The 25,917-nt window shown below is 39.5% G+C and overlaps 3 protein-coding genes across 9 annotated transcripts in view; all 3 read left to right on the forward strand.

Annotated features, from left to right (window-relative positions):
* Positions 1 to 2,342, forward strand: part of med14 (mediator complex subunit 14) — a 43,891-nt gene extending 41,549 nt beyond the window's left edge. Inside the window, exon 30 of one of the 3 annotated variants that reach the window (XM_057852808.1) lies at positions 1,517 to 2,342. In XM_057852808.1, the coding sequence (XP_057708791.1) occupies positions 1,517 to 1,590 (74 nt within the window). In that variant the 3' untranslated portion in view covers positions 1,591 to 2,342. The remainder of the gene's footprint in view (positions 1 to 1,516) is intronic. The other 2 variants (XM_057852810.1, XM_057852809.1) reach the window with 2 other exon arrangements.
* A 3,967-nt stretch (positions 2,343 to 6,309) lies between these two features.
* On the forward strand, positions 6,310 to 13,154 carry si:ch211-218d20.15 (uncharacterized). Its single transcript, XM_057853024.1, has 8 exons — positions 6,310 to 6,652; positions 6,762 to 6,880; positions 7,914 to 7,974; positions 8,044 to 8,111; positions 10,423 to 10,525; positions 12,414 to 12,532; positions 12,609 to 12,754; positions 12,864 to 13,154. The coding sequence occupies exons 1-8, from the start codon at positions 6,592 to 6,594 to the stop codon at positions 12,970 to 12,972; spliced, it is 786 nt and encodes a 261-aa protein (XP_057709007.1). The 5' UTR covers positions 6,310 to 6,591; the 3' UTR covers positions 12,973 to 13,154.
* A 1,317-nt stretch (positions 13,155 to 14,471) lies between these two features.
* si:ch211-269e2.1 (cohesin subunit SA-2) overlaps positions 14,472 to 25,917 on the forward strand; it is a 43,346-nt gene continuing 31,900 nt past the window's right edge. For 4 of the 5 annotated variants that reach the window (XR_009066291.1, XM_057852190.1, XM_057852188.1 and 1 more), the window contains exons 1-12: positions 14,472 to 14,639; positions 17,916 to 18,011; positions 18,091 to 18,181; positions 18,623 to 18,790; positions 19,065 to 19,161; positions 19,232 to 19,320; positions 19,394 to 19,465; positions 19,672 to 19,876; positions 22,272 to 22,411; positions 22,486 to 22,559; positions 25,430 to 25,553; positions 25,659 to 25,757. Coding sequence is in view for 4 of the 5 variants with exons in the window: in XM_057852190.1 (XP_057708173.1) it covers positions 17,971 to 18,011; positions 18,091 to 18,181; positions 18,623 to 18,790; positions 19,065 to 19,161; positions 19,232 to 19,320; positions 19,394 to 19,465; positions 19,672 to 19,876; positions 22,272 to 22,411; positions 22,486 to 22,559; positions 25,430 to 25,553; positions 25,659 to 25,757 (1,200 nt within the window). In the remaining variant the exon portion in view is untranslated. The remainder of the gene's footprint in view (positions 14,640 to 17,915; positions 18,012 to 18,090; positions 18,182 to 18,622; positions 18,791 to 19,064; positions 19,162 to 19,231; positions 19,321 to 19,393; positions 19,466 to 19,671; positions 19,877 to 22,271; positions 22,412 to 22,485; positions 22,560 to 25,429; positions 25,554 to 25,658; positions 25,758 to 25,917) is intronic. The other variant, XM_057852189.1, reaches the window with a different exon arrangement.

Here is a 25,917-nt window from a genome sequence, read left to right on the forward strand (position 1 = left end):
GTAGTGTATGTGTGTTGAGGAGTACAGACTGGGACGAGGTTACCTAATTTATAATTTAGTCTATAGATAATCTTATACATTACACAAGCATTTTGGTAATAGTTGTGGTCTTTAAGCCTCAGGAGGTGGTGGCGGTGAAAAATTATTTTAGTTGGAGCATTAAACTCAGACCATGTTAGGGCACGTATAACTTTTTTTTCTGTAGTATTTCAAGCTTTTTTAAATAAGTTGGATATGTGTTGCACCATATGACATTACAGTATTGTAAGTGTGGTTCAAATAAAGATATATACAAAATGAGAAGTGCAGAGAGTGGGAGATAGTGTCTCAGTTTAAAGAAAAGAGCAGCATATCTTGACAGTTTATGTGTAATTTCATCAATATGTTTTCTAAAATTAAGGCACTCATCAATATGGTCTTTGTTTTTTTTTTTTCCATTATAATAATGTTCAATGTTCAAATTCTGGTTCGGTCAAAGGCAAATCTAAGCCGAATCAACCACTAGTATTTTTGACCTACAGGTGTTCAAAAACTCAGGTGAATATACATTGAAAAATTATATATACGGTATATTATTGGTTATCGTATCGGTATCGGCCTTGAGGAGCAGGAAGTTATTGATATCGGTATCTGTTTCAAAAAATGAATATCGTGCACCCCTAATATATAGTGTATGTATATAAATCTCAACACTGTTCGTGTCTAAATATCCATCTTGCCTCATCAGGTGTAGTTTTGGCTAAGCAAAGCAATGGTCACTGTTTGTTTGATTGCTTTACAACTTGTAGCAACAAAAATTGAACAGCTAGGTCCTTATTTTAAAGGGGAAGTTCAGAATTTTTGACATGAGGCCTAATCTTTAATAGTGCTACAACGATTCATCGATGAACTCGAGTATTCAATTAGAAAAAAAAATATTCGAATTTGCTGCTTCGAGTATTCATATAATTAAAGTGGTGTTGTAATGGTTTGTTTTGAAAGTGTTTGCATTTAGTTTTATAGATTTGGGTGGATACACTGCCCTCTAGTCTGCCTCATTTTATATGGCCGGATCCAGCTGCTCCCTGTTAAGACCAACATAAGCTAGGTTTTTGTTTGAGCTAATGTTTTTTTAATGCATTCCTAATTTAGTTTAAAGGTATAATTAGCCAATGTATGTGGGATTATGCGTCCGAACCATTTGTTACGCGCAATGTGAAGAAAAAAAAAATTATAGCATTTAAGCTAGGGGGCTTTTGCTACCTAAGTTAGCCAATTTTTCTTTTGATGTACATACTATAGATCCTTTTTTTTTCTTTCTACCGTTTTAGGCTCAGCTCAGGTATTTCAATTTTTTTTATGTTCTTTATCCGATTAATTGTTTATTTGAACTAACTCGTTCGTCGATTATTCGACTACTAAAAATAATCGATAGCTGCAGCCCAAATCTTTAAGTTTTATTTGATTTCAACAAATTCTGTGCAGATTGTCAGTTATTTTTGTTACTGTTCTAATGTGTGTTTTCCTTCCTCTCCAGGGGAGTGCACCATATTTGCATCTGTTCACGAGCTCATGGCCAACCTCACTCTGCCCCCGGGTACCCGACATTGAACGACCGTGAACAAGCAGCTTATAACACCCGGACAAAGCACCTGTTCTGTTACCCTCGCGAAGACGAAGGCTGTGTCACGCGTCCGCTTTAAAGTTTTGTTTTTCTCTCGTTACCGGCTAAAGATGAGGTATATTTTGGATATCAGTCCTATTTTTCCCTGGATGGGGCACTTGTAAACAGAATATTATCTATTGAAATGAAGATTGTTGGCAAACTATGTACATTGTTGTAAATTTCGGTGTTAGTTCTTCCTTTTGGTCACGACATTCTGAGCTAGAATCATTGGATTTCTTTGTCTTTGGTTAAGTATTCTTTATTTCGCAATCGTGACATGCTATAAATTGACTGTATTTGATTATGTTTGAAAAGATACATTCAAGCTTTGCTTTTTAAAAGCGGACTACTGTCTTCCACTGCTAGAGCCTGATAGTTTTTTTCCCAGGGCATTCTGATCTGGAATTCTGCATTTCACAATTGTAACAATATAAATCCGCTGTATTTGATAAAAATGGAAGGATTCATTGTCATTTTTCGATTTAAAAGCAGACTGCACATTTCACATAAAATGTTTTCTGTATACCAAATATACATCTGGCTCGAATAATGGACTTACCAGTTTTAGAGGATTATCATTCTGTTGTTTAATTGTTTAGGAAAACAAAGCATGTTGACATTTGGACATAAAAAATCATATGGGTTATGGATGATGAAATCACGGTTCAAAATGATTATGAATCTTAGGGGCAGTTTACATGGTGACTCTGCGACACAAAGACGCAATGACTGAGTAGCGGACTCGCCTCGCGTGCATATGGTGTCGGCGAAGATGAAAAATTTTGAATCCTGCCTCCAAAGTGGAAGAATCCGATTACGGGGGGTGGAGGGGGGCTTCCTCGGCATGCATATCAAAGGTTCCTGCGGCGAGAGACCGCGCCGTTAACGTCAGCACTCGTACACGTCACATTGGGTGTGCGCAGCGGTGCTACTAAACATTAAAAAGAGCAAATATGGCGGAATGTCTGCTTTATTTTACTGTTTTAATAATTAAATATGTTGAACGTTTCAATTTTTGTGCCTTTTTGTACCAAAAGAAAAATGATATTGCTTCGAGTGGGCGAGCATATTTTTTTTCCGGGCTGAGGGAGCTTGGTGGGGTCAAAATGCATCATTCTCTGTCGTCCTGTAAATCTGCACTGCCCCCTAGGGCCTGGCATGAATACTACATCGTTTTCATGCGGAATTGCGACATTGTTCAAATGGAGACGGAAATGCAAATTTGAAATTTTTTGTATTCTCGGAGAGTCACCATGTAAACAGCCCCTTATAAGGGTGTAACAAAATATCGAAATGGTAATATACATTGATACTTTGTATCCCAAAATGCTCCTGCCAAGAATAGATATATCATTTAAATCAGGCGTCACTGTTTGAAAACAAGTTGACACCAAAATCTTCCACTAGAATAGTGTCTGTTAATTTAATGGCTGTCAATAGCCACGTTTACATGCTGACTTTTATTCATACCGATTCAAATAATTCCGAATGGAAATTTCACATCAGCTGTTTACATGTCACTTCATCTATTCCGATCCAGCGTTTACATGTGTCTGCCTTTATTCCGAAAGGACGTTTGACAACTGCCGTCCGACATGCGCAGATTAATCAAAACAAAGCGTCACGTTGCAAAACATGGAGATCGATCGTCAGATCAGCTGCTGTTCTAACTTTTCGAGTGGAAACAAAACTTCAGAATGACACACCGTTCATTTAAAAAGTTGCGTGGGTGCGCTGTGCGTGTGCTTGGAAGCCATGTTGCATGTGACGTTACTTACGTCACCAAGTGACGTCACCACGTCAGTACGGAGCATGCGCAGAAAGAACGCAACCAGACACCATTCCGCTTCCCTGTTTACATGATATAATTTTACTTCTAATCGGTTTGGGAAAAGGAATATTCCACCCCTGTGAATCGGAATGAAATTCCATTCGGTTTGGGCCTGTTCATTCCGAATGAGGTGTTTATATGGAACACATTTATTCGGTTTGAACATCTAAACCGATTGTAATTGGAATATTTGGCTCCATGTAAACGTGGCAATTGACTGCACTAGACACAGGGATGAAAGTGGGCCAGAACGGTCAGGAACGCAGTTCCGGTATAAGATTCAGGGCCGGAATGCTCTTCCGGTACAAGGTGCTTTGATTCCGAAAATATGACGGCAACTGTCAAAACGCTCTGTAAAAGAAAACAAAAAATGCTAAGCTGCCAAACATGCATTTCATCTCCAAGAAGAAAACAATCTACCAACATCAGATTTACATACACAAGTGTTAACAACAGGCATAATAAAGTTGCCTGGCACGGTCAGACTGTTCTCCCCGTATTTTTCAAACACTGAGAGAAAAGTCTGGGAACCAGCCCATTAACGGCCTCTCGAGCAGGTACAAAATCAATCGACAAATCAGATTTCTTTATTTGCGTGACGTGTTTTTAACGAACAACGTCACTCTTGCGCGTCTTAGTCTCCACAACAACACAGATGGTGAACGGGAGAGCCGAGAATATGTTCCAATCTACGGTAAAATCTGTTTTAAATGACCAAAAACACATCGACACGAGTCATTGACAACAGTCTGTCTCGCGCTAGCCATGTTGATTAAACTCCGCTCTCTTCGTATGTTTACTTCCGCGCACAAGTCCCTCGTCCTGCCCTCGTCATTTTACTAACGTCATGTCTGCCCGTCGCTGATTGGTCCACTCCGCTGTCTGTTTGCTGTGGCTTGCTCCGCCCTGGAAATTGTATCCGCTGAATGGTGGCCGGACTCAATAGCTGGAACAGCGGTGAGTCTGGTGTACCAGGTAAATAATAAAGTGCTTGTGTAGCATAATCAGTTTCCACCAATATTATTTTATTCCACGGACTGCATGGAGGTGTCCCCAGCGGCTGCAGTCCTCTGAGTCTGAAGATGATGATGAGTCACGTCAGTGTGCGAATGCACGCAGCAAAGCAAAACGCCTGGGCTCATTTATCATTTCAATTGGCTGACATACTGAAATGTGATCAGCAAAGATTGTTAGCTCTGATTGGTTCAAATGTGCATGTTTTCTGGAACAGCCAAAAAAAAAAAAAAAAGGTTGAATTGATGCGACAAAAAAGGGCAATGCGACATAAAATGGATCAAATCTTTAAGAGCAACGAAAGATCTTGTAAAAAAAAAATGTAAATGTTACATTAACTCCAATTTTGATATACTGTACATCCTATGTTCTTAAGTAATAAAAATTAGGAGCTGGAGCTTGCGGTTATTGGTTTTTGTTAAGTTTTATTTTGCAAATCATTGAAAAAATACAATTTTGAACGAAAATCAGTTTTTGTATGTGTTATAGAAATAACTGCTAAAACGGGTTTCTTTGCATTTCAGCAGTTTAAGACAGGGGTCCCGAAACATTTTCCTGTTAGGGTCACATAACATTTCCCTTCTTTGATGAGGGGCCGGGGTCAGTTTGTAACAGAAAAAGTGTGACGATAGCAGGAGTGCCTAAATGTAAAAAATTCATTGTTTTTCAGAAAGCCACAATAATATAACCCTTTCTGGATTCTTCACAGAACAAAAGTAAATAAAATGAAAATAATAATACATAGGGCTGTCAAAATTATCGCGTTAACGGGCGGTGATTAATTTTTAAAAATTAATCACGTTAAAATATTTGACGCATTTTAGACACATGCCCCGCTCAAACAGATTAAAATGACAGCACAGTGTCATGTCGACTTGTTACTTGTGTTTTTAGGTGTTTTGTCACCCTCTGCTGGCGCTTGGGTGCGACTGATTATATGGATTTCAGCACCATGAGCATTGTGTAATTATTGACATCAACAATGGCGAGCTACTAGTTTATTTTTGTAATGAAAATTTTACAAATTTTATTAAAATGAAAACATGAAGAGGGGTTTTAATATAAAATTTCTATAACTTGTAGTAACATTTATCTTTTAAGGACTACAAGTCTTTCTTTCCATGGATCGCTTTAAGAGAATGGTAATAATGTTAATGCCATCTTGTTGATTTACTGTTATAATAAATACAGTAAAAAATTAATTACCGCCCGTTAACGCGATAATTTTGACAGCCCTAGCGCAAACAAAAACTTCACTTATGTTGGTCTTAACCGGGAGCAGCCGTGTTAAATGAGTCATGTTCACTGTTGCCACTAAAGGGCAGTGTATCCAACCAAATCAATTAAACTAAATGCAAACACTTTCAAAACAAACCATTACCATGCCACTCTAAACGAATACTCAAAGCTTTTTCCTAACGTAATTACTTGAGTTGATCGATTAATCATTTCAGCACTAGATTCCCCACCCCCAAAATGCAGCCTTCAGTTAATTCATTCATGTTACTTGAAATTATTTTTGTAGGTCTTTAATTGCCCATAAGCAAAATACGTGCGGGTAAAACTTTGCTGCACTTGGCTGTCAAATAGGGGCCGCAAAATATTGCCCTGTGGGCCACAATTGGGCACTGAGCCGCTGGTTTGAAACCACTGTCTGATGTGATAAAAACGTATTAAAAACATGTAAGGAAAAATCATGATCTGTACGAAAAAGAGTTCCTTTAAATCCAGGTTAAAACAATTTTATTCAAAAGAAATATCACTAAGGTGCAGTTTCCGTTTTTTCTAAGCATGACGTCATTGGGATCGAGGAGGGGCGTTCACGGTCCCCACTGACAGACTGCGTCTGCCACTGGCAGGGCGTGGGATAGTCAGGTATCGCTTAAGTGTATCTTCCCGGCCACTGTTCACATAGCAACCCCGAACATTGCCTTTCAAGAACAAATGAAGTCTTGTATGGAGAATGAACATCGCGACGCTTTTTATGACACCGGAACGCACCGTCACCGCTCCCAGACATGCGTCTAGTAGAATCTTCGTCTTAGTTTTCCACTAGCCTCTGCATGGCTCTACTTCATTTTGGACTAAAGTGATTTTGAAGATGGCAGGATGCTTATCAGAGCCACTTTGTCAGCCGTGTGTCTACCATGAGGCGTTTAAAGGTGAGTCGACGCTAGCTTGAAGAAAACACGCTCCACTGATTACATTGATACCTATTGTGCCGTGTTTGAGTGTTTGTCTATTCTATTCTATTCTTCTCCGTCCTATTAGTGGAGTTACAGGTGAAGAGACCCCTCATGCCGCTCCACCTGAGTCCAGAACAGGTGGCTGTGGAGATGCTGTGTCTCTGTGGGCAGCTGGACCTCCTCATCAGGGCGCAGATGCAAGAGGTAGAATCACCGAGTAGCCGTGAACGCACCATTGTTGACATCGAGTGGATATGTACTTTTTGGGGGGATTTTTTTCCCCGACTTTTTTTGTTGTGTTTTGTTTTCGCGTGTTTTTTCTTTTACTTTTTTGTTTTTTAAAGGAGATGACCCTGAATTGCACCCAAACCAACAGAATGTGGCCTCAAAATGGCCCTAAATCAAGAGGAAGTGGCTCCAAAATTTTCCCAAATCAACAGGATGTCACTTTATCTCAAGGGGAGAAGTGTCCCGAAATGACTATAAATCAACAGGAAGTGGCCCCAAAATCAACAGGAAGTTACCGGATATCAACAAGAAATGACCAGATATCAACAGGAAGTGACCAGATATCAACAGGAAGTGGCCCTGAAATGGTCCCAAATCAACAGGGAGTGGTCCGAAATGGCCCATAATCAACAGGAAGTGACTCCAAAATGCCCCCAAACAACCTGATATCAACAGGAAGTGGCCCAAATTAGCCCTAAAACAACAGGAAATGACCCCAAAATCAACAGAAAGTGACCGGATATCAACAGGAAGTGGCCTGAAGTAGCCTGAAATCAACAGTAAGAGTCCTACGTGTTTCGTGAAGGAGTCTGACACTTTAGCCAGATTGCCTGAATCACGCCAGCCGAACCACTGGACCCGCGCTGGCGTAGCTCCAGCGACCCAGCCCAGCGAGAACCAGAAAACCTGGCCAAAAGGCCAAACTCCGTGCAAAGCTACCATTGCGATTTCTGACCCAGAAATGCATTTCTGGGTCACTTCTTGAAGATTTTTTTTTTTTAGCAAACCTCCTGTATACGTATGTTTAAGTCATTTTTAGTAACTGTAGACCGCTATTTGTGTGCCTTGATTTCCTGAATGTTTTGATTTGTAAATGATGTGAATTGGAAATATGTGTGAATCCTTGCTTTGCAAAGCATTCCCACATAATGAATCTGTATTATATATACAGTAATCAACTGTGACTTACACAATGTCACAGAGGATGTTTTTCCATCCCCCGTGATAGTTTCAGGAGCAGTTAAGACAAGGCTGTAGCCCAGAGGAGTCGGACACCTTTCAGGCCCAAGGTCAGCATCGACGGCGTATTCAACATGAATATCGTATTGTATTTGAATGCATCTGCCGTTGTCCAACAGGATCGGAAATTCTCGACCAGATGCTGCAGTGCCTTGAACATCTACCAAAGCCTATGCCACAACTGGAGGTAATATAGCTTGCGTGTGGGTTACTTCAAGGCTAAACAATGCAGTTGTTAGATTTACAAGCAGAAAGCCTTTGGTGTCATTGCACAGAGAACAACAAAATTGAAAGCTTCACCATAACTTGCACCACATAAAGCGAAAGTACAATAAGGCTAATATAAGAACAAATATTGGGAATAAAGTGAATAAAGAGACTAGCTGCAAGTGGTGATGTAGTGCTAATATAACAGCGTGTGTATGACACTTTACAGTACTAATACAAAGTGGCGGATGGCTGACAGTCTGTGCATAGATATTGATGTAAGAGTGCAAAAATGCTATAACGTAACTATGCAAATATTACATTTGCAGTAGCTAGAGTACTAAAAATCAACAGGAAGTGACCGATGAATAGGAAGTGACCTGGATATGCCCCAATATCAACAGGAAAAGACCCAAAACCTACATGAAGTGAGCCAAAATCAATTGGAATTGACTCGTAAATACCCCGAAATCGACAAGAAGTGACCCAGAAATCAAGAGAAAGTAAATTGAGATGAATGCAAACTTAAAATCAACAAGAAGTGAACAGTCAATACAAAGTTACCCGGAAATTACCCAAAATCAACAGGAAGTGACCCGTAAATGCCCGAAACCCGACAGAAAGTGTGCCAAAATCAATTAGAAGTGACTCGTAAATACCCCGAAATAGACAGGAAGTGACTGATGAACAGGAAGTGACCTGTAAATGCTTCAAAATCAACAGAAAGTGACACGAGATCAATAAAAGATTACACGGATATGCCCCAAAATCAACAGGAAATGACCCAAAACCTACATGAAGTGAGCCAAAATCAATTGGAATTGACTTGTACAGACCCCGAAATCAACAAGAAGTGACCCAGAAATCAACAGAAAGTGAATTGAGATGAATACAAAGTTACCCGGAAATGACCCAAAATCAACTGGAAGTGACCTGGAAATGACCCAAAATGGGCAGGAAGTGACAGATGATCAATTGGAAGTGACTCATAAATACCCCGAAACAGACAGGAAGCGACCTGGAAAGACCCCAAAACCAACAGAAAGTGACCTGGAAATGACCCAAATGTACAGGAAGTGACAGATGATCAATTGGAAGTGACTCGTAAATACCCCGAAACAGACAGGAAGTGACTGATGAACTGGAAGTGACCTGGAAATACCCCAAAATCAACAGGAAACGACCCAAAACCTACATGAAGTGAGCCAAAATCAATTGGAATTGACTCGTAAATACCCCGAAATCGACAAGAAGTGACCCAGAAATCAAGAGAAAGTAAATTGAGATGAATACAAACTTAAAAGCAACAAGAAGTGAACTGTCAATACAAAGTTACCCGGAAATTACCCAAAATCAACAGGAAGTGACCCGTAAATGCCCGAAACCCAACAGAAAGTGAGCCAAAATCAATTAGAAGTGACTCGGAAATACCCCGAAATAGACAGGAAGTGACTGATGAACAGGAAGTGACCTGCAAATGCTTCAAAATCAACAGAAAGTGACACGAGATCAATAAAAGATTACACGGATATGCCCCAAAATCAACAGGAAATGACCCAAAACCTACATGAAGTGAGCCAAAATCAATTGGAATTGACTTGTACAGACCCCGAAATCAACAAGAAGTGACCCAGAAATCAACAGAAAGTGAATTGAGATGACTACAAAGTTACCCGGAAATGACCCAAAATCAACTGGAAGTGACCTGGAAATGACCCAAAATGTACAGGAAGTGACAGATGATCAATTGGAAGTGACTCATAAATACCCCGAAACAGACAGGAAGTGACTGATGAACAGGAAGTGACCTGGAAATACCCCAAAAACAACAGAAAGTGACACGAGATCAATAAAAAATGACCCGGAAATGCCCCCAAATCAACTGGAAGTGACCGATGAACAGGAAGTGACCTGGATATGCCCCGAAATCAACAGGAAACGACCCAAAACCTACATGAAGTGAGCCAAAATCAATTGGAATTGACTTGTAAATACTCCGAAATCAACAAGAAGTGACCCAGAAATCAACAGAAAGTGAATTGGGATGAATACAAAAGTTACCTGAAAATCAACAAGACGTGAACAATCAATACAAAGTTACCCAGAAATGGCCCAAAATCAACAGGAAATGACGTGAAATGCCCCAAAATGAACTCATCGCCTGGCATTGACTGCCACTGACAGCCATGGACGTTCGTTCATTCGCTGCCACCCTCCCACTTCAAACGGATTGGACGATTACGAGTGATCAACTTATCTGTTCTGAATAAATCTTTGTGTTCTCTTTCTAGGACTACCTGGATATGGTGGGTTTGTCAGCCATGTTTCCTCGCGTGGAGGTGTTCCTCATTCAAGGCAGCCCGGTGGACATGTTAGAAAGGCCGCCCATGGACGGTGAGCTTTTGCCAGTCAATATCAAATGGATGTCATTTGCTCCTCCCACTCTCAATACATTGGACGTTAAGTGACATCAATGGCATCCAATGAGTTCCCTGTAAAGACCAAAACGAAATATTTTAAGTAGAGATGTCCCGGTCATGCCGATCGATCGGGTCCGATCACGTCATTTTCAAAGTATCGGAATCGGCAAAAAAAATATCGGACATGCCTTTTTTAAATATATATATTTTTTAATTAAATCATTTTCCAATTGTATTTAACGTTACAGACAAAATGTCTTACACTCATCCAGAGTCTTTAGTTATGGCTTAATCTAGGGCTATCAAATTTATCGCGTTAATAACTTTAACATTTTTAATGCAATTAATGCATGCGCTGCACTACGCACTCACGCATTGTCACATTCAATCTATAATGGCACCATTTTACATATACATAGAGTTAAAAGGCAACGTTTACTGAGTAGAGAGAATTTTGGCAGCCTTTGAAGCTCATATTTAATTAGCTAAAGCCTTAGAATCCCTCTCTCAAAAATTAGAAATATCGTTGGAAGCAATTTGGGGAAGAAAGGTAGTGGTTGATCTTTTTCTTAACACCCTATTGTATTTTCCAACGCAGAGAAGATATATCAATTGGTACCACGACGCACAGTCATGGTTGCACTTCCCATCATGCATTTGGGCATGGTTCCTTTGAGGAAGCAGAGTCTGGGGACTCCCGAGTCCGGGCTCTCCGACTTCCGGTTGATATCAGATCACTTCCTGTTGATTTTGGGGCAATTTGGGAACTCTGTTGATTTGGAAGCATTTTGAGGTCACTTCCTGTTCCTATTGGGTCACTTCCTGTTGATTTAAGGTCTTTTTTTGCTACCATCCTGTCTCTTATGGTTAAACTATTTTGAAATTGAAGGAGAATCGATATCGTCATCGCACACACCATATAAATGTCTGCATTAGTCTAACACATACAGTATATAGTCTAACACATACATATGGTACAGGTTTTCGTAGGCACCGTCTAACTGTTTGCATTAGTCTAACACACGTAATATAATCAGGAAATAGTATCATTTTCATATTTACGGTAGGACTACACTACTAATATAAAATAAATAGCACACCATAGTTTAATGAGAAGAAATAGAAGAGATACACAGTGCCGTCTTAATACAAGAGTGACGCACCAACTCGGGTAATCTGCTCTCCCAGCAAACTCCAAGGACAAAGCGCTTTGTCCTAAAACAAGTACAACCAGCCTGGGCAGCAAAGTTGATAGCGGGCGTCCCAATCCGCGTACGAACCTAAGCCGCTGAAAACCGGCCACAGCGGGGGCGGCCCAAAAGCAACGCCCAGACACGCCTTCGACAAGACCCGCGTCAGCAAAGACTTCAAAAAGACTGGACACTGAGATAAGACAGATTTCTTCTGCTCGGAAACATGTAGCCTTGTTTTGGATCCAGAATTGTCTCTCCGTCGTCTGTTTTTGCCTTGTTTTTTACCATTGTCGACGAATAAATTGTCAACCTGTTTTCGGCGAGTGTTCTTCAAGCTTTTGAAACATGGAGTCAGTGTGCAAAGGGTTAACACAGGAACGCGCGGAGTTTGGCTTCCTCCTGGCCTGGCTCTTCGGGGGCGTCGAGCGGCGGAGCACATTTTCGTTCTGTTGCCGGCCTCCCCGTGGGGTTTGGGCTGGGAGGACTAAATTCCTTCAAAATGAGATATGGAGTTTTATTTTGGCAAAGTAGTGCTGTATGATTCGAGTATGTTTACACAAACAGCAACAACAAAAATCACAAAAACCATCTTTTGCATCACTTTTGAGGCATGTCACTTGATATTTTTCTTTTTCATGAATTTTTTGCCACTGATTCTTCCTTTTGCAGACTATTTCTCCCACATCGCTAAACTGAATCAGCTGCTGGTGCTGAGTCAGCAGCTGGAGGAGGACATCAGGCACCTGGGAAGTCACAAATACATCGCCCACCAGCTTTCTGTTATATATGTGAGATGGCTTACTTCGCCTTTACGTTCAAGCGGCTCGCTGTTACGATTAACCGCTTGTTTTTTTTTTTTCACAGCAAGTCATCTGCTCTTTTCGAGGTGTCGACATGTTCTCTGAGATGAAAAAGAACATCGAGGGCAACTTCAAACAGATGAAAGAGTCTCTGGTGGTGGAGGAGGGATCGCGGCACGAACCTCAGTTGGCTGCTTATTATGTCAATTGGTGAGTTCAGGTCCATCATGTTTAAACAGATGGTAATAAATAAGTACATTTGGAAAAACCCAATTTTTTTGTTTTTACCCAAATGCAAGACTATTGTTTCTCTTTGTAGGATATTGGACATTACTCACAAGCTGACATCTGCAGTGTTGTCGCTACCGGATGAGTTGACCGATGACCTGGATCAGGCCATGACCTTCATGTCGCAGTTTGCGTCTTGATAATGTGTGCGGAGGACGACATTCTTCGAGGACTCGCACGGTGCTACGCCATTTGACTTGGCAGCGGGATTATAAAATCCAATTCATTTGCTAACTTGTCGGTTTTTGCATTGGTTTGTCTGAATCTTCCCCCCAATTGTCACCACTGTTATGAATGCTTTTTATACCTGTAACAATAAATTTAAATGCCATTGGCAGCTTGTGTGTCTGCCTGCCTACCTACCTCATCTACCTACCTACCTGCTTATCTCATCAACCTACCTACCTACCTTAGCCACCCACCTACCTACCTACCTACCTACCTACCTACCTACCTACCTACCTACCTACCTACCTACCTACCTACCTACCCACCCACCTACCCACCCACCTACCCACCCACCTACCTACCCCAACTATTATCTCATCAACCTACCTACCTTAGCCACCCACCTACCTACCTACCTACCTACCTACCTACCTACCTACCTACCTACCTACCTACCTACCTACCTACCTACCTACCTACCTACCTACCTACCCCAACTATTATCTCATCAACCTACCTACCCACCCACCTACCTACCTACCTACCTACCTACCTTAGCCACCCATCTACCTACCTACCTACCTACCTGCCTACCTGATCAACCTACCAATTACCTACCTGATCAACCTACCTACCTACCTACCTACCTACCTACCTACCTACCTACCTACCTACCTACCTACCTACCTACCTACCTACCTGATCAACCTACCAATTACCTACCTGATCAACCTACCTACCTACCTACCTACCTACCTACCTACCTACCTACCTACCTACCTACCTACCTACCCCAACTACTTATCTCATCAACGTACCTACCTACCTACCTACCTACCTGATCAACCTACCAATTACCTACCTGATCAGCCTACCTACCTACCCACCTACCTACCCCAACTACTTATCTCATCAACGTACCTACCTTAGCCACCCACCTACCTACCTACCTACCTACCTGCCTACCAACCTGCCTGCCTGCCTGCCTACCTATCCGCTCGCTCGCTCGCTCACTCACTCACTCACTCACTCACTCACTCACTCACTCACTCACTCACTCACTCACTCACTCACTCACTCACTCACTCACTCACTCACTCACTCACTCACTCACTCACTCACTCACTCACTCACTCTATATCCCGCAAAAAAAAATCATGGAAGGATAGTAATCGCACCATGATATATCATGCTTGGAAAAAAATACTTGGATAACAGGAGTTCCCAGGAAAAAACAGAAATAAAAAAACATCACTCAAATGGAAATTAAGTATTGTAATCGTGAAAAAAATAATCGATAACAGAAATTCTCAGGAAAGAGGCATACAAAGAAAGAGAGCACTCAAATCACCACTTTTTCCATTGTCGTCTGAAAGCATCACACACGGAACCAATCAGTGAAGAGGGAGGGACTTCAAGTGATTGACGTTGGATGAGAATCCAATCACGCAATTCCGGGTTAGCAATTCAACCAACCCAAAACATTCGGCTCTCACTGTAAACTTGACTGTGACATGCACGGTGTAGCAATGCAAAAACAATATAAGTAATTACTTACTAAATGATTTTTTTCCCCGAAATATTTTACGTTTGAAATAACAAAGGATGCTCGTCGATAGATTGTCCGCAGCAAAGACGGGTAAGAATGACTTTGTTGTAGCTAGCATGTCTGACTAGTCATTTTGACTGTGTTGTGTACTGCACCGTGGCAGATTGACTCTGTCATATTCAGGTTTTCGATGATCATATTTGGTTTAACTGCGTCAAGAGGTTGCTATTTATTAAGGTTATTATTTAACAGCTGGGTTGCCAAAGCACTGTTCAGTTCCCTTGCTTGTGGTTCTGCCGAAGTGTTCCTTCCTTGTGAAACAATGTTCTAAAATGTGCCTATTTATTATTTTTTTCCGATTCAGAGAGCAGCGCTATATCAGTTTGATGTCAGGTCATTGGGAGATTATAAGAAGTACTAGTGTGCTATAAAAACTGAAGCCTGTGATGAAAAGCGCGCATGCCCTCTTGTGGCTAACTTTTAACCTACAGGCAAATATAAGTCTGCAAATAATATTTAATTAGCCCTCATACAAAAAAAATGTCGGACCGCGAGGATATACATTTTTATATGTATAGTTAGGAGTTAGCCAGAAGAGGGCAGCATTCAGTCTGTATATTTACATTATTTGTCCGCAGCAAATGATGAAAATGTCATTTAATATGCCCGCGAAAGAAGCTTAAAATCAGTTTACATTCTGTTGCCCTTCTAAATGGGAGTTAGTCACTTAAATAAACCCTCTCCACTAGCCAAGTGGCCAAAATCTGACAACATGTGGAAATAAAGTGAAGTAAATTGTGCAATAGTCATTTTTTACTCCTATTTCTACACACCTGTCACTCATACACACAATGTCGCTGCTAATATCAGTATCTTCTTCACTATACTCAATCGCTGCTGTATTATAATTAAAAATCCCTAATCTGCTGTCCTTGGGTTAATATTTTTGAATTCGTGTTCTTATCTTATATTTTTATCTTTACATTTGATTGATCTTATGGAGCTCCTAAAGGGACATCGACAGAAATAAATTTAGCACCAGATAGTACGTGGTGCGCACCAGAAAAGTATCAAGTGCGCACCAGAATGTTCCCTTTTTTAGGCCACAAACTGCAAGTACGCATCAGACACCAGCAGTTTGGGTGTGCTAAAAATGATAATACTGGATTTCGTTGAGCTTTACTTCAATCTTGGACTTGACTATAAAGATATTAATGCATTACCTGCACAACGTCACCATTACATTGTCTCGGAACGACAGATTGTTTCTGGTCTGCACCATATTGTTTCTAGTGCGCACCACATACTATCTGGTAAGTGCCAGATTGTTTCTGGTGCGCACCAGATAGTTTCTAGTGCGTGCCACATACTATTTCGTGTGTACCAAATTGTTTCTGGTGCGCACCACGTAGTTTATAGTAGTGCTGCAACGATTGATCGATTAACTCGAGTATTCGATTAGAAAAAAAGATTTGAATTAAATTTTGCTGCTTCGAGTATTTGTTTAAAGTGGCGTTGTAATGGTTGGTTTTGAAAGTATTTACATTTAGTTCTATTGATTTGGGTAGATACACTGCCCTCTAGCCTGCTTCATTTCACGCGGATGAATCCAGCTGCTCCCTGTTAAGACCAACATAAGCTAAGTTTTTGTTTGCGCTAATGTTTTTATAAATGCATTTGTAATTTAGATTATAGGTATATTTGGCCGTGTTTTTTTTTTGAGGGGGGGGAATAAGTGTCTGGACTAGGGTTTTTCCGATCATGTTTTTTTGCAATTCCAATCATTCCTGATAATTTTTCCCGAACATATACATTTTGGCAACGCATTGAGAAAAAAATGAATAAAACTCGGACGAATATATACATTCAACCTACAGTACATAAGTACTGTATTTGTTTATTATGACAATAAATCCTCAAGATGGCATTTACATTATTAACATTCTTTCTGTGAGAGGGATCCACGGATAGAAATACTTGTGACTTTGTATATTGTGACTAAATATTGCCATCTAGTGTATTTGTTGAGCTTCCAGTAAATGATACTGTAGCCATGCCCAAATGCATGATGGGAAGTGCAGCCATGAGTGTGCATAGTGCTACCAATTGATATATCTTCTCTGCGTTGGGAAATAACATAGGGTGTTAGTTGTCGATTAATCGATGAAGTAGTTAGTTCGAATAATCGAATAATCGGATAAGGAACATAAAAAATTAAAATACCTAAGCTGAACCTCAAACAGTACAAAAAATAAATAAATGAGGATTTATGTACAACAAAAGAACAATTGGCTAAAGTATATACGATATTTCTAATTGTTGGGAGAGGGATTGTAAGGCTTTAGCCGATTAAAAAAAGGCTCCAAAGGCTGTCAAAATTCACTCTACTCATTTTACCATGCCTTTTAGCTCTCTATATAGGTAAAACGGCGCCATTACAGATTGAACGCGACAATGTGTGAGTGGGTCGTGCAGCGAATGCATTAATTGCGTTAAATATTTTAACGTGATACATTTAAAAAAAAATTGATTACCGCCGTTATCGGGATAAATTTGATAACCCTACCTTAAGCCTAAACTAAAGACTCTGGATGAGTGTAACATGTTACGTCTGTAACGTTAAATACAATTAGAAAACAATTTAATTAAAATATATATATGTATTAAAAAAAGGCATATCCGATATTTTTTTGCTGATTCCGATACTTTGAAAATGACGTGATTGGACCCGATCTATCTGGATGTTGATCGAGCGGGACATCTTTAGTCTGGACCATTTGTTAAGAGCACTGAAAAAAAACAACAACATTAGCATGTTATAGCATTTAAGCTAGCGGACTTTAGCCAATTGTTCTTTTGTTGTACATAAATCCTCATTTATGTATTTTTTATACTGTTTGAGGTTCAGCTTAGGTATTTTAATTTTTTATGTTCCTTATCCGATTATTCGATTATTCGAAATAACTACTTCATCGATTAATCGACAACTACAATAATCGATAGCTGCAGCCCTAGTTTATAGTGCGCACCACCTACTATCTGGTGCATGCCAGATTGTTTCTGGTGCACACCGCATACTATCAGGTGCGCACCAGATAGTTTCTAGTGCGCAGCACAATACATACTATCTGGTGCATGCCAGATTGTTTCTGCATACCATCTCAGATGGTTTAAATTTGTTTTCTTTCTGTCGATTTCCATTTAGTGTCTCCGTACTTGATTGTTGGAAAGAAAAGTTTGGACACCCCTGCTTTGCGACTTGTTTGTACTGAATGTCATAGCAGCAAATGAATGCATAAAGATGGCAGTATATGTTCAAAATATGGTCCATCCAGCACAACCTGTGTACGTCTTTCTGATTTTTAGCTCAAAGAGATGTTCCCAATGTAGCACATCAATTGAGTCCTGCGTGAAGAAGGAGATGATACCAGACCCTGCGTCTGCAGCCGCTTCCGAGCTAAAGTATGCTATTTTTGATAGGTTTCGGACTGGCTCATTTATTTTCAATGGGTGTACGACAAAGTATTGTTTTTCTTGGCAGTAGGAGCTCAAGCCAGGATGAGGCAAAGTCCTCAGGAGCCGTCAATAATTCCGAGGATGAGTCTGGCAATGAGAACAGACACAAGAGAGGGGTAAGTTATTCATGCTACAAAAAAAAAAAAAAAAAAAAAAAAAGAAATATGAAATTAAAGAGCTCTGGTGAGGAAAAGTGCAGTAGAATGCAACTTGAATTCTAAAGTACCAAATTGTTAACGTTGCTATGTATTTAAGTTTTAACTCATTGGCTGCCATTGACAGTGATGGATGTCCAATACATTTTGACAAGGCGGGTTGGCAGCGATTGATCGTTGCGGACAGTTGTCTAAAAACGTTTTTTTAATTGATATCCCGATATAGTCCAACTCCAAAAACTGATTATTGATATATGCAGTCGTGGACTTAACATATTATGGCTAATTATATCGAGATGCCCCACTGGATGCTTTAATAATGATGAACGTTTCAGTCAAACGATTTTTTTTCTCACTTTAATCCATGGGACTAATGGCATTGTATTTTGTGTTGGTGCAAAGCCACAGCGACGTCGGAAAAGACCTCTCAAAGAAGCGGAGAACGTTGCCAGCAAAAAAACCAAAAGTCGTCGGAGCGGCGATCGAAAGGACGTTCGCCGTCGTAAATGTCGACACGCAGAAGCCGTCACCTTGTTTGACGTCATTACCATGGGGCCGAGCGCCATGCGGGTAAAACTCCACTTTTCTGACATCCTGGTACTTTGCCGGTTTTGACTAGAGGTCGACCGATATGGGATTTTCAAAGGCCGATTCTGCTTAAAAATGAATAGAATTTAGCTTGAAATTTAACTTATGTTAAGATTAGTTTAGCTAAGCTTAGCTTATCTAAGCTTAGCTTATCTACTTAGGTTTATCAGAGTCCCTCAGTTGTCCTATTATATCGGCTATCTTGACAAAAGCCCATATTTGGGGGAACCTTTAGTTTTGACTGACGTCTGAGCAGGTGGTCATCGAGGGTTGGACAGAAGCCTACGCGGCGGACAGAGACGCGTCCCTCCTGGACCTCATCAGCTTTTTCATTCAGTGCTGCGGCTGCAAAGGCAAGCACGTTCATTTCTCAACATGCCCGCGTTATGACTTACACTTTTTTTGTGTGTTTTTGCTTCGCAGGTGTAGTCACAGCTGAAATGTGTGACACCAAAGGTGACAGTGATGCCATGGACAAGTTGGTGGACGAGTTGGTAGAAGACTTGGATGAGGTCAGAAGATGTAAATCCACTGCATTTCTTAGACAACTTTGTGCTAATAATGCACAATGTATTTACACTTTAGGTTGCCAGTCTGCAGTACAAGAAGTTTCTTGCGTTTCCATGGATTCTCACAGTCACTTGGCCCACTGATGCAGTAAGTATAATATAACAATAAGAATGTTACAACATTAGCCAAAAAATTGACAGTTTATCAACTTGCTAAATATTGTTAGTTTAGAATTTACAACAATTAATTATTATGCCCTGCTAGCCACTTTGCAACATAACCCAAGTGATTAGTAGTGTTGCACCGTTACCATTTTTTTTTTTGGGCTTTATGGCTTTCCGTCCGCACCGCAGGACAGTCTGGACTACCCTCTGATCCAGCCCGGACCGTACGGCCGATGGTTCCACACGGAGCTTTGCGACTTTGTGTCGGTTCTGGTGCGCCAGTGTCAACACAGCCTCCTCTTTGACAACTTCTTGGTCAACACGCTCATTTCGCTGCTGTCAGAGCTGTCCGACTCCCACGTGCGGGCTTTCCGACACACCTGCACACTCGCAGGTACGAGCATGTCGGACAGTTTGCTTCAAAACCGCCTTCAAAGTCATCATTTTGGATGCCTTAAAGCAGGGGTCCCCAAACTTTTTCCTGTGAGGGCCACATAACTTTTCCCTTCTCTGATGAGGGGCCGGGGTCAGTTTTTAACAAAAAAAGTGTGACGATTGCAGGAGTGCCTAAATCTAAAAAATTATTGTTTTTCAGAAAGCCACAATCAAATAACCCTTACTGGATTCTTCACGGAACAAAAGTAAATAAAATAAAAATAATAATAAAAAATATATAATATATAATACAATATAATATAACTAGGGCTGTCAAAATTATTGCGTTAACGGGCGGTAATTAATTTTTTAAATTAATCGCATTAAAATCGCATCAAAATATTTGACGCATTTAACACACATGCCCCGCTCAAACAGATTAAAATGACAGCACAGTGTCATGTCCATTTGTTACTTCTGTTTTTTGGTGTTTTGTCGCCCTCTGCTGAGTTGATGGGTTTCAGCACCATGAGCATTGTGTAATTATTGACATCAACAATGGTGAGCTACTAGTTTATTTTTTGTTTGAAAAATTTACAAATTTTATTGAAACGAAAAAATTAAGAGGGGTTTTAATATAACATTTCTATAACTTAAGTAACATACTAACATTTATCGTTTAAGAACTACAAGTCTTTCCATCCATGGATCGCTTTAACAGAATGTTAGTAATGTTAATGCCATCTTGTTGATTCATTTTATAATAAACAAATACAGTACTTATGTACAGTATGTTGAATGTATATATCCGTCTTGTGTCTTATCTTTCCATTCCAACAATAACTTACAGAAAAATATGGCATATTTTATAGATGGTTTGAATGCGATTAATTCCGATTAATTAATTTTTAAGCTGTGATTAACTCGATTAAAAATTTTAATCGTTTGACAGCCCTAAATATAATATAATATAATACAGTATAATTATAATATAATTATATATAATATAATAATATATAATATAATATATATTATATAAATAATATATATAATATATAATTATATAATATATAATTATATATGTATTATATTATATTATATCATAACACTATAACACTATCAAATAGATAATAACCAAATAACCCTCTCTGGGTTCTTCACAGAAAAAGCCAGAAAATAACACAAGTTAAAAAAAAAAAAAAAAAAAGTTCAGGGGGCCAGACCAAATGTGGAGGCGGGCCATATCCAGCCCGCGGGCCGTAGTTTGGGGACCCCTGCCTTAAAGTGTTGAAAATGAAAGGTTTCCCTCTTGTCACCGAAGCTGAAGCGTGCAAATTCTCCAAGATAATTTGTAAATTGTCTATAATTTGTAAAGCCCCATTCATTTCCAATCCCAAACATTTTCAAAATGTATCCCGTCCTATTTTTTTAAACCAATTCACATAGTTCATTCATCTAAAAATTCTAAAAATTTGACAAAAACATGCCCATTTGCACCCAATTCAAATGGATAAGACGTCGACAAGTGGTTAACTCTGCGTGCAGATTTTGTCATATTTTAAATAGGGCTGTCAAAATTATCGAGTTAACGCGCGGTAATTCTTTTTTTTAATTAATCACGTTAAAATATTTGACGCAATTAACGCACATGCCCCGCTCAAACAGATCAAAATGACAGTGTCATGTCCATTTGTCGCCCTCTGCTGGGGCTTGGGTGCGACTGATTTTATGGGCTTAAGCACCCATGAGCATTGTGTAATTATTGACATCAACAATGGGGGGCTACTAGTTTATTTTTTGATTGAAAATTTAACAAATTTTACTCAAACGAAAACATTAAGAGGGGTTTTGATATAAAATATCTATAACTTGTACTAACATTTATCTATGGGTTTCAGCACCATGAGCATTGTGTAATTATTGACATCAACAATGGCGAGCTACTTGTTTATTTTTTGTTTGAAAATTTTACAAATTTTATTAAAACGAAAAAATTAAGAGGGGTTTTAATATAAAATTTCTATAACTTGTACTAACATTTATCTTTTAAGAACTACAAGTCTTTCTATCCATGGATCGCTTTAACAGAATGTTTATAATGTTAATGCCATCTTGTTGATTTATTGTTATAATAAACAAATACAGTACTTATGTACCGTATGTTGAATGTATATATCCATCTTGTGTCTTATCTTTCCATTCCAACAATAATTTACAGAAAAATATGGCATATTTTCTAGATGGTTTGAATTGCGATTAATAACGATGAATTAATTTTTAAGCTGTAATTAACTCGATTAAAAATGTTAATTGTTTGACAGCCCTAATTTTAAATGCACATATTTTTGTATACAATCATTCTGCCTCGCCATAATCTTCTTGTCATTGCATGTTTTTCCATCATTTTTGATTAGCGGTCAAACTGCTCAGCTCCCTGGTGGACGTGGCTCTTAATTTGAGCACAAGTGTTGAAGAAAGTCAAAAGCTGCAACAGGTGCAGAGGCCAAGTCGACAGAAGGCGCAGGGGGAGCGAGCGCAACAGAAAATGAAGGAGGTAGGTAAGAAAGTGCTCTGGTTTCTCTTTGCCAAATAACATTCTTTCAAAACGTCTGTTCTTTTGTTTTCAAGCTGCTGGAAAAAAGGGCCGAGATAGAGAGCATGATGGACGCCATCTTCAAGGCCGTTTTTCTCAAGAGATATCGGTACGTCTCCTCTGCGGTTCTGTTGAGAACTACTGTATTTTCCGGAGTATAGGTCGCTCTGGAGTAAAAGTTGAACTGGTCAAAAAATGCGTCGGACAAAGAAAAAAAACATAGATAAGTCGCACCGGATGATATATATATATTTTTTGAGAGGAAAATGTACTTTATGTATGTTTGTTTGTCGCCAAGTGGCGCAAATGTAGGCATTAGTATTGTTTTAGCAACAAAAAATTGCCACAGTGTTTACAGTCACTAATACCAGTGCTGCTGCTTATGCTAACGTAAGCGCTCTTTAGCTTAGCAAGCTACTAGGTTGCAGCACTTTGGCTCTACAATGGCCTTTATGTGAACATTCGTTGCATGAACACAGCCTTTTACTCACGGTTTTGGCTAATACTCATCTCAGCGACTGTCTCATTAGCTTAGCTTAGTTATAGCGGCTTCCCATTCTCCACATTAGCTCCCAGCTACAGAAACTATTTTCCAGTGAGTAACCTGTCATCCAGCTAGCTTCCAAAATCTTCCGTTCTGCACTCAGGCCCCGTATCTCTCTTTACGTGGCTGCAGAGACATTTTTAGACTGTCCAGTTTAATTTAGCCACTTTGTCTAGGTTAAAAAGGTCCTCTTGTCAGAAACAATCAGGACGAATACAACTCCAGTCTGCTTGTACTGTATTTCCAGTCAAAATAAACAACGTTAGCAGACTTGTTTGCTCGGGAAATACGCTGTAGTGAAGTACAATACAGTAGGAAGCACTGCTGAGGCCTAGCAAAGTTGAGGCATGCAAAATCAAAGGATAGAAATGAACGTACATACAACTTTGTGAATCAAACCGCTCTGAATCAATAATGCTTTGTAATTGTTAGAGTTGAAGCTAGGTTTACGTACACCTAGCTTGGCTAAAAAGAACACGCAGGAAGTCAATGTAGCTTTTGTGGAGGTTGGTTGCTGCTTCCCCCAGTTGCTGTGAAGCAACCTTATTTATTCAGGGGAAAACAATAGGATGGGAGGGGTCAGGAAGGCATCATCAGAGACTGAGTAAATCACATGAGGGACACATGGGCCAGAACAAAGGAAAGGCTAACTAGACCGAGGTTATCCTATCTGGTACCTAACTTAGGGTGACCAAACGTCCTCTTTTGCCCGGACAAGTCCTACTTTCACGTAGTGTCCTCGTGGGCCGGGCGGGTTTTATAAATTCATAAAAATGTCCGGTTTTTATGATTTTTCACGGGATCAATTTGAAGAGAATCCCTCCGACCGCTGGGTGGCAGAAGTTGACATGGCTCCTACGAAAATGGAATGAAGTAGTAGTTCTTCTTGTTTTTGTTGGCAGTTTACCCCTATCATGAGGCATTACCGCCATCTACTGGGTTGAGGATTTGGCCACAATGCCTGAAGTTTTTTTGTTTTTTTTAATGATAAATACGTATATAATGGCAACTGTTGACTTCTGTCGGAGCTTTGACTGTAAAAGTGTCGCATCAGCGCGCTGCCAATGATTGTAAACTTTTATAGCAAAGTTTGATTTTTGCCTCAGCTAGCTATCAGTAAGCTAAACCGCACTAGGCATTATGGGAAACGTAGTTTTGAACTGCTACGTTTGGAAACATGCTGATTGAATAGTTTGTCAGTTTATTTCGGTTTTTGTTTGCGTGCAATCTAGAACATTGAATGAGAACATCAATTGAATGGGAATAACAATTGGTCAAGGACAATTGTTGTGATAGTAATTTATAAAAATGTTTAGTTGGCACATAGCCTACTGTGTGTATGTGTATTGACTGGACTACATTTCTATGGGTCTGCATTTTTTTTTTTTAAGTCATTATTTTTTTTCAAACTGCATTTTTCCATCCAGCGTGAGGGGGCACACTTTAAATATATTAAAGTTATATAGGCATCTTTGAGTGAACTTCGAGTAAAATTCAAGTATCTTGAGGCCGGGCTGAGTGTCCTCTTTTTTTAGAAATCAAAATATGGTCACCCTAACCTAACTATAAGGAAAGCATAAATGTTAACTGTATGCACAACAATTCCAACAGTAATCTTTAATACCCGTATTGGCCCGAATATAAGACGGTGTTTTTTGCATTGAAATAAGATTCAAAAAGGGTGTCGGGTTATATTCGCGGTCTAGACGTTATACCCATTCACGACACTAGATGGCGCCAGATATCAATGAAGCGATGTTCTGTCATGACAGATCTCAGCTACTCTCCCTAATCACGACGCTAGATGGCGCCAGATATCATTGAAGCGATGTTCTGTCATGACAGATCTCAGCTACTCTCAAGTTTAACCAGTTTACATGATTTTATTGCAATGTTTTTCCTTATTCAGATTTGTTTCAAGACTACAGTTACAGTTGGACTTCACTTTGCGCGGTTATTGCAATTTTGTTGTTTTATCACAATAGATTGGTTTCTTTACATTTCAAAAACCAGAAGTCATTCATTTACAAATGTGATTCCACGTAAGTTTCCATATTTAAATGTTCAGATATTAAGATTTGAATGAGGCAAAATAACATGCTTTTTCTCTCAAATATATTGTTATAATCATTTGTTTCGGATAATTATTTTCTGTATAAAAATTAATTTGGTGTTCAAAAAGTCATTTTTCAAACTTGAGTCTTGAAAAAGAGGGGGTCGTCTTATAATCAGGGCCGCCTTATATTCGGGCCAATACGGTATATTGGCTTGGTTAGATATTAGAAGAGCACTAACGTTTCTTGGCTTCTTTATCTAAAGCCAAGTGCATTGTCTGAAGACAAGATGTAAAATTCTAGATTTTAACAATATACAAAGTGTGACTTACAGCCCAGAAAATATTGTAATAGCTTTCTGCGTGTGTATGTGGGGTACAGTGACGTGCTTCCGGAAATCCGTTCCATCTGCGTGGAGGAGTTGGGCCTGTGGATTAGGCTTTACAGCTCTGTGTTCCTCAAAGATACTTACCTCAAATACATGGATTGGATGTCATACGACAAGGCGAGCAACATACACACTTGCAAACGTGATTTTCTATTTCTGAAACAAACAAAAAAATACATTAAAAAAAAATCCACTGATATTGATTTTGGTTTTGTCCTTTAGATTCCAGATGTGCGTCTCAGGTGTATTTTAGGCCTTCAGACCTTATATGGTGATCCTCTTCTTTTGCCTCAATTGGACCTCTTCACCAGTCGCTTCAAGGTAATTATTTAAAATGGTTTCATTCTGATGAAAAATCTGGTATACAGGTAGTCTTGTGTTACGACATACTCGACTTGACTGGAGTATAAGTCACATTTTTAGGGGAGAATGTTTTAACTTTTAATTGATCAGAAACCAAGAACAAGCATTATATGTTAAA

The sequence above is a fragment of the Corythoichthys intestinalis genome, chromosome 12 (genome assembly GCF_030265065.1).
Source record: "Corythoichthys intestinalis isolate RoL2023-P3 chromosome 12, ASM3026506v1, whole genome shotgun sequence".
Classification (NCBI taxonomy): Eukaryota; Metazoa; Chordata; class Actinopteri; order Syngnathiformes; family Syngnathidae; genus Corythoichthys; species Corythoichthys intestinalis.